At 42.9% G+C, this 14,462-nt stretch overlaps 1 protein-coding gene across 2 annotated transcripts in view; it reads right to left on the bottom strand.

Moving 5' to 3' along the window:
- The window catches only part of PTPDC1 (protein tyrosine phosphatase domain containing 1), a 91,073-nt gene that overhangs the window by 36,574 nt on the left and 40,037 nt on the right, over positions 1 to 14,462 (bottom strand). For both annotated transcript variants that reach the window (XM_040359311.1, XM_040359312.1), the window contains exons 7-8: positions 6,910 to 7,095; positions 1,811 to 1,921 (exon numbers count right to left, since the gene is read on the bottom strand). In XM_040359311.1, coding sequence (XP_040215245.1) covers positions 1,811 to 1,921; positions 6,910 to 7,095 — 297 coding nt within the window. The remainder of the gene's footprint in view (positions 1 to 1,810; positions 1,922 to 6,909; positions 7,096 to 14,462) is intronic.

Here is a 14,462-nt window from a genome sequence, read left to right as displayed (position 1 = left end):
ACTCTTTCTCTTCTCAACAAGTACATCCAGTGTCCTTTTAGACCCCTTTCACACTGCCAGTTTTCAGGCGTTTTATCACTAGAAACAGCGCCTGAAAACTGCCTCCCATGCTGCCCAAATGTAAGTGCTTCCACACTGGGGCTGTGCGCTTGTAGGACATTAGAAAAACTCCTCTAGGGGTCTTTGGGGTGATATGGAAGCGCTGTATACACCTTTTCCAAAACGCCCTGCCCATTGAAATGAACTGGAAGCGCCTGAAAAGCTTTTCGGAAGCACCGCAACACGGGCGCTTTTAACCCCTTCTTCAGCCACTAGCAGGGATTAAAAGCGCCGCTTAAAGCGTATGTCCGCTGAAAAAAATATTAAAAGCCAGCAGCTACAAATACTGCAGCTGCTGACTTTTAATATTAAGACACTTACCTGTCCTGGAGTCCAGCGCCGTCCGCAGCAGAGGACGAGCGATCGCTCGTCACCCTGCAGCCCCCCCGCCATCCTCGGTGAGGGAACCAGGAAGTAAAGCGCTCTGGCTTCACTGCCCAGTTCCCTACGGCGCATGCGCAAGTCGCGCTACGCCTGCCGATTGGCTTCTGCTGTGTACTGGGAGCCGAGTGTTCCCAGAACACAACGGGGGGGGGGGGGGTGGAGGTGACGTCATGCCCGCAGTTTACCCAAAACTGTGTGGCCGGGAGTGGGTGCAAATACGTACCTGTCTTTAGACAGGTATCTGCACCCCCCTCCCCCTGAAAGGTGTCAAATGTGACACCGGAGGGGGGGAGGGTTCCAATCAGTGGGAGTTCCACTTTAGGGTGGAGCTCCGCTTTAAACAACACTAAAGTGCCTCTAAAACGAGCGGTGCTTTAGCGCTAACGCTCGGGCAGCCCCAGTGTAAAAGTAACCATATTTCTTGCTTTCTCTCATAAGTGTATGAAAACCAAAAAAAATACATTCATGGGAAATATTTACTTAAACTGGAGCACACAGAATCTGGTGCAACTGTACATAGTAACCAATCAGCTTCCAACTTCAGCATGTTCAATTACACTGACAATAAAACCTAGAAGCTGATTGGTTACTATGCACCCGATTCTGCACATTTGGTTGATTTAAAGGGTTTGTAAAGGATTTTTTTTTTTATCTTAATAGCTTCCTTTACCTTAATGCAGTTCTGTTTTCATGTCCTCATTGTTCGTTTTTGCTCTCAAGTTGCTGTAATTCTTCTCTGATCTCCACACTTCCTGGTTGTCTGTTTCCTGATAACCACAGTACTGGGAGCTTTCTCTCTGTGGTCACTAATCAAAGAGGTGTGATTACTGTGCGTCTAAAACCCCTCAGCACCAATCAGTTTTGTTTTCCAAACCATCATTGCCCTGTATTGGCTCTTTGGCTCTGTACAGCAGAGAAGCAGGAAACAACAGCAAAAACGAAACTACAGGTACATTATATGATTGATTTTTATCTATTTTTAATAGTTTTTAAAAGTAATTAGTTAACTATTATGTCTCTATACCCTGTAAACTCCTTTAAGGACTGTACTTTTATATTTATGTGAGCACAATTTCATTTGTAATTTGTGTCTTTACATGGAAGATTTCACTTTTTCTTTATATCTGCACAGACATGTAATATTTAGTAAGGGAACCCTGATTTTGTGGGGGCTTTGTGGGTTGTGACTCTAATGCCGCGTACACACGACCGTTTTTTTGCACAGATAGAGAGAATAATTGTGCTAGCGTAACAGAGCATTTCATAATGTTTATGATCTGGTATATTCCATGTATCCGCCTTATTATTTTACATATTTAAACCTTACCATTGTAAAGGCTGCAATCATCCTTTCTAGTATAGTGTCTTCTATGTCGGCAGGGATCGGTCGAAGGTTACTTACACACTGCAAAATGCACAAGATGGTTTGATGCTGACCCTGTAAGTAAAACAAATAATCATTAAGACAGTGAAATACAAAGGTTCTGTATAAAAAAAGTTTAGTAAAATCTACACACGGCACACAACAATCTCATGTAAAAACAAAAGAAATGCAACATAAAATATAGTATGTCCCAATACATAGCATGAATAATCCTGACATGCATACTTTAGGAAGTCATGAGTATGATTTTTACACATTAAATCCATTAAAATATTTGGGGCCTGGTGCCCAACCTGCAGCCCTTTCAGTGCCCAGTAGTAGGAATGGGAGCACTGATTTGGAAAGGGGCAGTAATCTCTAGCAGTCTCATGTAACATGTCGCCAGCTGCTTAGGGGCCTGTTCACACTATTAGCTAGATTCAGAGAGACTTAGGCTGGCGTCAGAATTTGCGTTGGCGCTAATTTAAGCGTATTCTGGTAACCAGATACGCTTAAATTAGGCTCAGATACGAGCGGCGTAAGTGTCTTACACCCTCGTATCCTAAAGTGTAATTTTTAGGCTGACCGCTAGGTGGCGCTTCCATTGCAGTGGGCGTAGAATATGTAAATCACTAGATACGCCTATTCACGAACGTACACCCGGCCGACGCAGTACAGATACGCCGTTTACGTAACGCATTAGCAGGCCTAAAGTTATTCTATCAAATACCTGGAATAGTAATGTTAAGTATGGCCGCCGTTCCCGCGTCAAAATTTGAAAATGTTACGTCGTTTGCGTAAGTCGTCCGTTAATAGGGTTTTATGTCATTTACGTCCACGTCGAAATCAATAGGATTGTGCGGCGTACTTAGCCGCAATGCACACTGGGATATGTAGGCGGACGGCGCATGCGCTGTTCGTAAAATACGTCAATCACGTCAGGTCAAGCCCCATTAGCATAAAACACGCCCCCTCAGCCGAATTTGTATTAGCCGCCCTTACGCCCGCCCGATTTACGCTACGCCGCCGTAACTTAGCAGGCAAGTACTTTGTGAATCATGTACTTGCCTCGCTAAATTACGGCGGCGTAGTGTAAATGCCATATGCTACGCCGCCACAACTATGCGCTTGCCATCCTGAATCTAGCTATATGTGCGGTGATTGGTAACTTTCTGCACTTGTGCCCTATTCATACTGAAATGTTAAGGGTAGGCTCTAGAGCACGGTGGAAAAATGCAGCCATGAGAACTCACCAGAAGTCCCATTCTTTCTTGAATTGCAAGCAAAGCTGCAGTTCATAGTAGTGAATGAAACATTACTTTGACATTTCAAAAAAGTAAAAAAAAAAAGGTAAACAGTGCCTTGTGTTGTAAAACCACAAGGAGCCACCGCCACCGCCAACACAACATGAACTATAGTCTGTATGCTATCACAGATTTTAGTTTTAGTGCATGGGCTCTTGTGAATGAGCCCCCTCTTCTGAGGTAGGCTATTAGTTTCCAACAGGACCAGTAGCATTTCTACAGTCTCAGACCATTTCCTCTAATATGTCTGCAGTCATTTACCTGTAGCATGACATAAAGTTGTGCTCATAAGTTTTCATAGTCCAGAAAGAGTGTAAAGCCTCGTACACACGATCAGTCCATCCGATGAGAACGGTCTGAAGGACCGTTGTCATAGGTTAACCGATGAAGCTGACTGATGGTCCGTCGTGCCTACACACCAACGGTTAAAAGAACGATCGCGTCAGAACGCGGTGACGTAAAACACAACGACTTGCTGAAAAAAAAATGAAGTTTAATGCTTCCAAGCATGCGTCGTCTTGATTCTGAGCATGCGTGGATTTTTAACCGATGGTTGTGCCTTCTAACGATTGTTTTTTTCCCATCGGTTAGGAATCCATAGGTTGAATTTAAAGCAAGTTGGCATTTTTTTAACCGATGGTTAAATAACCTATGGGGCCTACACACGATCGGTTTGGACTGATGAAAACGGTCCTTTAGACCGTTGTCCTCTGGTTAACCTATCGTGTGTACGAGGCCTAACACCGCTCAGACTGTGGATAAAGATTTCCTCATGGGTGCTGGCCCCGGCTCACCACCGTCAAAAGTAATTGAATAAAAATAAAAATGGTCGCACACCATGGAAGGAAGAACTTCTGTAGAATAGTTACTTTATTGTCAAGGTGCCAAAGGACGTTACAGGAACATTGGTAGACCGGTTTCACATGAATAACTCGTGCTTGTTTACAACGGTCCTGTATTTCACCTGAAGTTTGTGGTGGGCTTAGTTTGCATCCCGGACAATTTTCCTGGCAGTTGTGGCTGAAATTTTAGTTGGTCTACCTGACCGTGGTTTGGTTTCAACAGACCCCCTCATTTTCCACTTCTTGATTAGAGTTTGAACATTGCTGATTGGCATTCTCAATTCCTTGGATATCTTTTTATATCCCTTTCTTGTTTTATACAGTTCAACTACCTTTCCCACAGATCGTTTGACAATTCTTTTGCTTTCCCCATGACTCATGCCGCATACACACGATCATTATTCGGGTTGTAAGAAATTACGTTTTTTAAAAATTTCATTAAAAACGATCGTGTTTGGGCTTCAGAGCATTTTTCGGGTTCTGAAAAACGGGCAATTTTTTTTCCGAACATGCTCTATTTTTTCACAACGTTTTAAACTATGTAGTTTTTCGGGTTGTAAAAAATGATCGTGTGTGGGCTTTAACGACGTGAAAAACCTGCGCATTCTCAGAAGCAAGTTTTGAGACGGGAACGCTCGTTCTGGTAAAACTAGCGTTCGTAATGGAGTAAGCACATCCATCACGCTGTAACAGACAGAAAAGCGCGAATCGTCTTTTACTAACACGAAATCAGCAAAAGCAGCCCAAAGGGTGGCGTCATCCGAATGGAACTTCCCCTTTATAGTGCCGTCGTACGTCACCACGTTTTGCTAGAGCATTTTTTCTTTCATGATCGTGTGTAGGCAACGCCGTTTTAATGACGAAGTTGAAAAAAACTTGATATTTTCTAGAGCCTGAAAAACTTCTTTTTTTAGAACCCGAAAAATGATCGTGTGTATGCGCCATCAGAATTCAAAAACGTCAGTGCAGCACTGGATGAAAGATGCAAGGGTCTGTCAGGAGTCCAGAAACTCATTGACCTTTTATACACACACACTAATTACAACAAACAGATCACAGGTGAGGATGGTTACCTTTATTAGCCATTTAAACCCCTTTGTGTCAACTTGTGTGCAAGTTATCAGGCCAAAATCACCAGGGTGTGTAAACTTTTGATCAGGGCCATTTGGGTAGTTTCTGTTGTCAATATGATTTAAAAAGAGTAAACACAGTTGATTGATAATAAATGGCTTCAGCCAAACACTAACCATGAGTGAAAGAAAGGTTTTTGTGTTATCATTCATATTCTCTGAAAATAGCCAAGAAATTATAAATTTATGAGCACAACTGTATACCGAATATTATGTGTGGCTTTTTTGGCACTTTCAGGGGACGCAGTTATGGCCCCCTATACCTCACAAGTTAAAAAACAACCTTCTTTCCTGTAACATAGAGATGTAATGGATCATGAAGGATCCTGAGAGTTCAAATGTCCTTCAAATTCCTGGTACACTTATCTCATTGAATGTTGGGATCACTGTACCTGGAATTATATCCTTCACTGCAGGATCCTTCTCTACAGGGGTCCTGCATCTAAAGGAAAGCTAGTGATGCATCCTCTCATATTAGATGCGTTGTCTACTGCTGCTTCTGTAAAGGGAAAACATTTTTTTTTTTTTTTCATTTTGGATAGCGTAAGGGAGAGTTAAAACCCCTTCTGTTTTTTTTGCCATTTGTGTCCTATTGGAGAGATTTCCCTTAACTTCCTGTTTGTCATCAAAGCTAGTGTCCTGTGTACTTGTCTCCAGGAGTGTCCGGTCCATAAAGGGCCCACATGATTTCGTGCAGTGGGTCTGGGGCGCGCTCTGCCGGCGACCCACTCCCGCTGTGATTGGACAAAGCGAGAGTCAATAAGTGGGTCCGGCGGCCGCAATGGCCACCGGCAACCCGCATTCATACACAGGAGAGGCAGGACAGCGGTCTGCCTATGTAAACAAGGCAGACCGCCATTCTATGAGGGAGGAAGATAGAGATCTAGTGTTTCTGCTAAGCAGAAACACAGTTCTCTTTGTTCCTCCAGTCACCGCATTCTTTCCACAGTTAGAAAGCACTCCCTACGAGCACACTTAACCCTCTGATCACCCCTGCTGTTAACCCCTTACCTGCCAGTGTCATTAGTATAGTGACAGTGCATATTATATAGCGCTGATCACTGTATTGGTGTCACTCGTCCCAAAAAAGTGTCAAAAGTGTCAGTTAGGTGTCTGATTTGTCCACTGCAATTGCTAATTGCCGCCATTACTAGTATAAAAAAAAATCGATAAAAATATCTCCTAGTTTGTAGACGCTATAACTTTTGCGCAAACCAACCAATATACGCTTATTGGGATTTTTTTTTACCAAACACATGTAGCAGAATACATATTGGCCTAAAATGATGAAGAAATTCGATTAAAAAAAAAATAATTATTGGATGTGTTTTATAGCATCAAGTAAAAAAACTATATTTTTTTCAAAATTGGCGTGTTTCTTTTTTTGTTTTGTTTATAGCAGAAAAAAAGGTGATCAAATACCACCCAAAGAAAGCTCTATTTGTGGGAACAAAATGACATCAATTTTATTTGTGTACAGCGTTGCACGACCGCACAATTCAAAAACAGCAGAGAGTTTTCAGTATATTGTACGCCATTCTACAGTTTGAGGCTGACCTTGTATCACGTACACTGAAGAGAAAATACAATAGAGCACCGCTACAATGTTATTAATACAGAATTGCTTTTGTACAATTATGCAATATGATGGCTGCGGAGAGTCCCATGTTGCTATGGTAATGTGCTGGTAAAAAGTTTGAGCTGCGTCATTATCTGGGTCTGGGCAGCTGATTTTAAAAATAAAAAAATTAAAACATAAAGCTGTAGACATGCTTTGTTGCATTTACCTTTTCAAGCAGGAAGAGGGCGCTCTCCAGATCACTATGGTAACTTGCTAACAAATGAACATCCTCTTTTTTGATAACAGGTTCTTTCAGCTGTTCAAGCCAGGACCACATTAAATGACTGAATAGCGAGGGATTCCTCTCTGTGCAGATGCGATCCCATGCTGCTTCTCGAGAGTTTAGCTCTTTCTAATGGTAAAAAAAAAGAAAACATCAATAACGTAATAGGTTCACTCAAAGTGCTGACAACTTACAAGCTGTTTTCTCAAAATACCGCAAAATTTTTTTTTTTAAGTTGGCAGCACAATGATGTAGTGGTTAGCACTTTTTCCTAGCAGCAAAAGGGTTGCTGGTTCGAATTCCAACCACAAAACCATCTGCCTGGAGTTTGCATGTTCTCCCTGTGCCTGCGTGGGTTTCCTCCAACACTCCAAAGACATGCTGGCAGGTCAATTGGCTCCTGTCTAAATTGGCCCTAGTATGTGTATGTACAAATGTGAGTTAGGGACCTAAGATTGTAAGCTCCTTGAGGGCAAGATGTGATGTGAATGTACAATGTATACAGGCCCAGATTCACAGCGGAGATACGACATAGATTTGGAGTTACGCATAGATAGCCCTAAGATCCGACAGGTGTAATTGTTTTACACTGTCGGATCTTAGGATGCAGTACCGCGGCCGCCGCTGGGGGGAGTTTGCGTCGTAAACCAGCGTCGGGTATGCAAATTAGGAGTTACAGCGATCCACAACGTTTTTTTGCGTTCGCTACGTCGCTGCTAGTCTAGTTTCCCGTCGCAAATTTAGTCGTTGTTTTGGGTGCCCTAACTTTACACAGCACACGTATTGCTGTATAAAGTATGGCCATCGTTCCCGCGTCGAAATTTAAAAATTCCGGGAATACAGAAGTACGCTACGCACGTCGCCGTTCGAAAAAATTACGTCAGTTCGCGCAAAGCACGGCGGGAATTTCAGAACGGAGCATGCGCAGTAGGTCCGGCGCGGGAGCGCGCCTAATTTAAATGGCACACGCCCCTTTAAATTACGCGGGCTTACGCCAGAGGCCGCCGGCGTAGGTTTTCATTGCAAGTGCTTTGTGAATCAGGCACTTGCGATGAAAACTTGCGGCGGTGTAACGTATCTACGATACGTTACGCCGCCGCACTTCTACGTGAATCTGGCCCATAGTGCCTTGAAAAAGTATTAATACCACTTGAGATTTTCCACATTTTGTCATGTTACAACCAAAAACAGAAATGTATTTCATTGGTATTTTATGTGATAGACCAACACAAAGTGGCACATAATTGTGAAGTGGAAGGAAAATGTTAAATGCTTTTTAACATTTTTTTACAAATAAATATGTGAAAAGTGTGGCGTGTATTTGTATTCAGCCCCCCTAAGTCAATACTTTGTAGAACCACCACCTTTTACTGCAATTACAGCTGCAAGTCTTTTGGGGATCTCTCTACTTTACACATCTGGGGCCAGATCCACGTAGCGCGGCGCTTCTTTACGTCCGGCGTAGTGTATCTCAGATACACTACGCCGCCGTAACTTACAGCGTATTTCCCGTATCCACAAAGAATTTGCGCCGTAAGTTACTGCGGCGTAGTGTAACAGTGTCGGCGTAAGGGCGCGCAATTCAAATGGATGAGATGAGGGCGTGTTTTATGTCAATACGTCTTGACCCGACGTAAATTACGTTTTTTCTGAACGGCGCATGCGCAGTCCGTCGGGGTATCCCAGTGCGCATGCTCCAAATTAACCCGCAACAAGCCAATGCTTTCGACGTGAACATCATTGTACGCAAAGCCCTATTCGCGAACGTTTTACGCAAACGACGTAAAATTAGACGCTGGCCCGACGTCCATACTTGACATTGGCTACGCCTCATATAGCAGGGGTAACGTTACGCCGAAAAAAAGCCTTACGGAAACAACGTAAAAAAATGCACCGGCCGGACGTACGTTTGTGGATTCGCGTATCTAGCTAATTTGCATACTCAACGTGGAAATAGACGGAAGCGCCACCTAGCGGCCAGCGTAAATATGCAACTTAGATCCGACGGCGTACTAAGACGTACGCCAATCTGATCTAGCCCAGTTTCAGGCGTATCTTGTTTTGTGGATACAAAACAAAGATACGCCGGAGCAACCTAGCAGTTACGCGGCGTATCAATAGATACGCCAGCGTAACTTCTTTGTGGATCTGGCCCCTAGAGAGTGACATTTTTGCCCATTCTTCTATGCAAAATAGCTCAAGCTCTGTCAGATAGATGGCGAGCGTCTGCGAACAGAAATTTTCTAATCTTGACACAAATTCTCAATTGGATTTAGGTCTTTGACTGGGCAATTCTAACACATGAATATGCTTTGATGTAAACCATTTCATTGTAGCTCTGGCTGTATGTTTAGGGTTCTTGTCCTGCTGGAAGATGAACCTCCGCCCCAGTCTCAAGTCTTTTGCAGACACTAATGCCGCGTACACATGATCGGTTCGTCTGATGAAAACTGACCATTTTCATCAGACAAACCGATCGTGTGTGGGCCCCATCAGTTTTTTTCCCCATCGGTGAAAAAACTTAGAACCTGTTTTAAAATTATCTGATGGTTAAAAAAACGATCGTCTGTGGGGAAATCCATTGGTTAAAAATCAACGCATGCTCAGAATCAAGTCGACACATGCTCGGAAGCATTGAACTTAATTTTTCTCAGCACGTCGTTGTGTTTTACGTCACCGCGTTCTGACACGATCGGTTTTTTAACTGATGGTATGTAGGCAAGACTGATGAAAGTCAGCTTCATCTGATATCTGATTAAAAAATCCATCAGACCGTTTTCATCGGATGAACCGATCGTGTGTACAGAGCATTACAGATTTTCTTCTAAGATTGCCCTGTATTTGGCTCCATCCATCTTCCCATCAACTCTGACCAGCTTCACTGTCCCTGCTGAAGAAAAGCATCCCCACAACATGATGCTGCCACCACCATGTTTCACAGTGGGAATGGTGTGTTCATGGTGATGTGCAGTATTAGTTTTCCGACACACATAGGCCAAAAAGTTCAATTTTGGTCTCATCTGACCAGAGCACCTTCTTCCACATGTTTTCTGTGTCCCCCACATGGCTTCTCGCAAACTGCAAACTGCTTTCTTTCAACAATGGCTTTCTTCTTGCCACTCTTCCATTAAGGTCCAGATTTGTGGAGTGTACGACTAATGCTCTGTGCAGACGATCGGTTCATCCGATGAAAACGGTCTGATGGATTTTTTCATCAAATATCCGATAAAGCTGACTTTCATCAGTCTTGCCTACACACCATCAGTTAAAAAAACTATCGCGTCAGAACGCGGTGACGTAAAACACTGACATGCTGAGAAAAATGAAGTTCAATGCTTCCGAGCATGCGTCAACTTGATTCTGATCATGCGTGGATTTTTCTCCGATGGAGTTCCACACAGACGATCGTTTTTTTCTGTCAGTTTTTTATCCATAGGAACATTTTAAAACATGTTCTATTTTTTTTTACCGATGGAAAACATCAGACAAACCGATCGTGTGTACAGGGCTTCAGAGAATTTACCCCAAAGTTCTTTCTATACCAAGATGTCTATAGTACCGCCACAGAGAGAGAGAGTGCAGAAGAAGGCATGGCAAGTCAGTAATGGGTAAGGATCAGTTGCAGGGAGTCCATAGGAAATACTGCTGGCTCGTCCCTTCTCCTCTTTCTCTGTTGGGCATAGTTTCCACCGTTCAATTCTGATAAGGGTTCTTGCACACGGTACTGATGTTTAATGATATTGGAACGTATTCCTGGCTAAAATGTCAGGCATTTATTTTGCACGTATTTGCATGCATTTTAATGTACGCACATGCACAAGAAAAATAAATTCTAACCTATTCAAATTAACATTGTATGCACATATTTGTGTACATTTGCACGTACACATGTGACATATTAAATGCAAACTCAGATTTCTGTAATTTTTATTTACTCATCTATACGCAGCACAAGTTTACGTGTACAAGCACGTTGAAAACAATGGGCTGCATTTAGATCAGTATATAAGCTCTGAATTGCTCATGTGAGGGATTATACAGTGCTGTCTCCTGATCCTCCTCTAAGGCTGCATTCACACTTCAGCGTTTAGAATCGCGGGCAGATTTGCCGCGAATCTGCCTGCGATTTGAAAGCGCTGATGTGTAAATGACAAATCGCAGGATTCGCATTTGAAATGCCATTCATTTGAATGACACCTCAAATTGCGGTGCGGGTCTGCTGCGATTGTTGCATGATAAATCGCGGCAACCCGCATCACGTGAAGCATGCTGCCCAAAAAGAGTTCAGGAGCTACAAATGCGAGCCCCGTGATTTGTCATTCACACATTGGCGCTTTCAAATCTGCCCGCAGCCTAATGCAGCATACACACGATCGGTCAAACCGATGAGAACGGTCTGATGGACTGTTTTTATCAGGCCAAACCGATCGTGTGTGGGCCCCATCGGTTATTTATCCATAGGTTAAAAAAAAAGCAATCTTGTTTTAAATTTAACCGATGGATACCTAACCAATAGAAAAAAAAAACGATTGTTTGTAGGCACGACCATCGGTTAAAAATCCAGGCATGCTCAGAATCAAGTCGACGCATGCTTGGAAGCATTGAACTTCGTTTTTTTCAGCACGTCGTCGTGTTTTACGTCACCGGGTTCTGACACGATCGTTTTTTTAACCGATGGTGTGTAGGCAAGACTGACCATCAGTCAGCTTCATCGGTTAACCGATGAAAACGGTCCATCAGGCCGTTCTCATCGGTTTGACCGATCGTGTGTACGCGGCATAACAGTGCTAAGCTAATCAACAAACACCATCCCTATCACATGAAAGAAAGTGAACTAAAGCTGGCCACACACTAGTAGATTTTCAAACGAATGTTCATGCAAACCTTTGTACGAAAGTTCTCATTGGTATATTTAAAGACTTGACCAATGCCATTAGAACGTACTTCAAATAAATATTTTCCTTCATTCAATTTTGGACGTTCCCCCAAACTAAAACCACCTTCTCTGTTAGAAATTCATCCTGCTCCTTCGAATTTTCCCCTCACTGAGGTTGAATACAAATGTCGGTTTGACCCCACTAACCCAGGGGTCCCCAACCCCCAGGCCGCGGACCGGGACTGGGGGCTGGGCCATGTGTCAGGGGGTGGGCAGCGGATGAGCGACGCTTGACCTGTATTGGTGGCCATGCACGTTGCTGCCTGGGCTCTGCCTCTTGTCAGGTCTGCGGTGGGGGCCCTGCTGTGGGGCTACAATGCAGGGCTATTATCTACAACTGTTGTGGTTAGAGAAAAGGCTGTGCCTGACTGAGGGAGCCTGCAGCATCATAACAAGTTAAAAACAAGTCTCTGTTACTGATATCCTAGGCATGAACAAGCATTTGGCCCTTGCAGTGTAAGGGGGGATTTTTTGTTTTTCCCGGAATTCAACTGTAAATGGCAAATATTATGATGACTCAATTGAAACTGTAGACAAAAGAGCTGTATTCTATGGTGGTGGGTAGCTGTGGAATGTAAAGTTAGTTGGCAGTTCTAATTAGATTTTGTGAAATGAAATGAAAAGAAAATAACTTTGGATTGACCTACTGGGGTCACCAGTTTTAAAGAGATATGCCGCGTACACACGACCGTTAAAACGGCCTTGCCTACACACGATCGTGAAAAAAAATGCTCTAGCAAAACGCGGTGACGTACAACACGTACGACGGCACTATAAAGGGGAAGTTCCATTCGGATGGCGCCACCCTTAGGGCTGCTTTCGTGTTAGTAAAAGACGATTCACGCTTTTCAGTCTGTTACAACGTGATGAATGTGCTTACTTCATTACGAACGCTATTTTTACCAGAACGAGCGCTCCCGTCTCATAACTTGCTTCTGAGCATGTGCATTTTTTTCACGTTGTTAAAGCCCACACACGACCATTTTTTTACGACGTTAAAAACGACAACGTTAAAAACGACAACGTTAAAAACAACGTGAAAAATCAGAGCATGTTCTAAATTTTTAATGGCAATTTTTTACATTGTGAAAAATGCTCTGGAGCCCACACACGATCGTTTTTAATGACATTAAAAAAAAAAACGTAATTTTTTACAACCCGAAAATTGGTCGTGTGTACGCGGCAATAGAATTATGCATTAAGACATTTTCATACATAATCTGGATGGAAGTACTGTCTTAGAACAGTCCTACAAAGACACTGTTCTCTGATAACAGCAACTAAACGCTCTACACTCAGGGGTCTCCAAACTATGGCACTCCAGTTGTTCAGGAACTACACTGCTCATCCTATGGGAGAAGCATTGATCGTCTTTCTAATGACTTGGCTAGCACATTGGGACTTTTAATGAAAAGAGGACCAATTTAGAAATCCTCTATTTTTTGTCACATGTATATTTTTAAAATTTCTTTCTGGTCATTATAATATTTGTTTGTCTCTGTGGTAATGATTATTTGAATCTGATATAGGGGAATGCATGCAATACGTGCACAGTGCACATATATATGTTTTTTTACATTTTTTTCTCAGAAGAATATCTGTATATGAGCACTTGGTACACATTTATACTCACTTATATATATTTGGTGTATTGTCAACGGAGGTGATATATATTGGGGTTAACAATTACAAAAAATTGCCCAGAAGTAGGTGGACTAACCACCAGGGTAGCGCAATCCACATACCACTTTCATTTTCATTTAGGACGGGACACCATTGGGCGTCGTGCCCCTTTTTTTCTGATTGCAGCACACCCACTATTGCAGAAGAATTTTGGTTTTCCATTTGCGCCAGCAACACCCGTATCACAGAAGGTTAGTATGTGCTGTTCAGAAGAGGGGCAATAAAACAAAACTTGAAGCTTTGTCCTGCATGGTCAATGCACCGGTCTACTTTAATCCTATTACCACTGCAACACAATAGGGGTTTATTTACTAAAGCATAGAAACCAATCAGCTTACAGGTTTTAGTACCAAAGTTTAATTGAACAAGCTGAAGTTAGAATCTGACTGGTTTCTAAGCAGAAGTGAGCCTAATTTTGCACTCTCCAGCTTTAGTAAATAAACCCCAATGATCTGATGGGAAATTTTTAGGTATGACAGATTTACTGATACTGTTCTACAGTATCTTACTATATCACTATCACACCGTACCCTATACAAAATAGCCTCTTTAGAGTGGCCATGTGCAAATTGGATGCATTAAATCAGGGGTGTCAAACTCAATTTTATCGTGGGGCGCATCAGCATTATGATTGACCTCAAAAGCGCCGGTTGTATCTGTAAGATTAGATGTCCAGCGCATCCCCTCCCCTTACATGTCAAGCGCCACCCCACCATCGGAGGTCTCTTACATCACAATGCACCCCCCTTTCCTTATGCTGCTGCTGGGAAGAAGAAGCTGGATGCATTGCTTGAAAGCAGAAAGTAAGAAAATGGAGTAGGACCAGAGGCTGAAGGAGAGGTGCGAGGGCCACATGAAATGGCCTGGAGGGCCGGAT

The sequence above is a fragment of the Rana temporaria genome, chromosome 7, assembly GCF_905171775.1.
Source record: "Rana temporaria chromosome 7, aRanTem1.1, whole genome shotgun sequence".
Taxonomy (NCBI): Eukaryota; Metazoa; Chordata; class Amphibia; order Anura; family Ranidae; genus Rana; species Rana temporaria.
The sequence above is the reverse complement of the archived record's forward strand: the minus strand, read 5'-3'. Positions and strand labels throughout refer to the sequence as shown.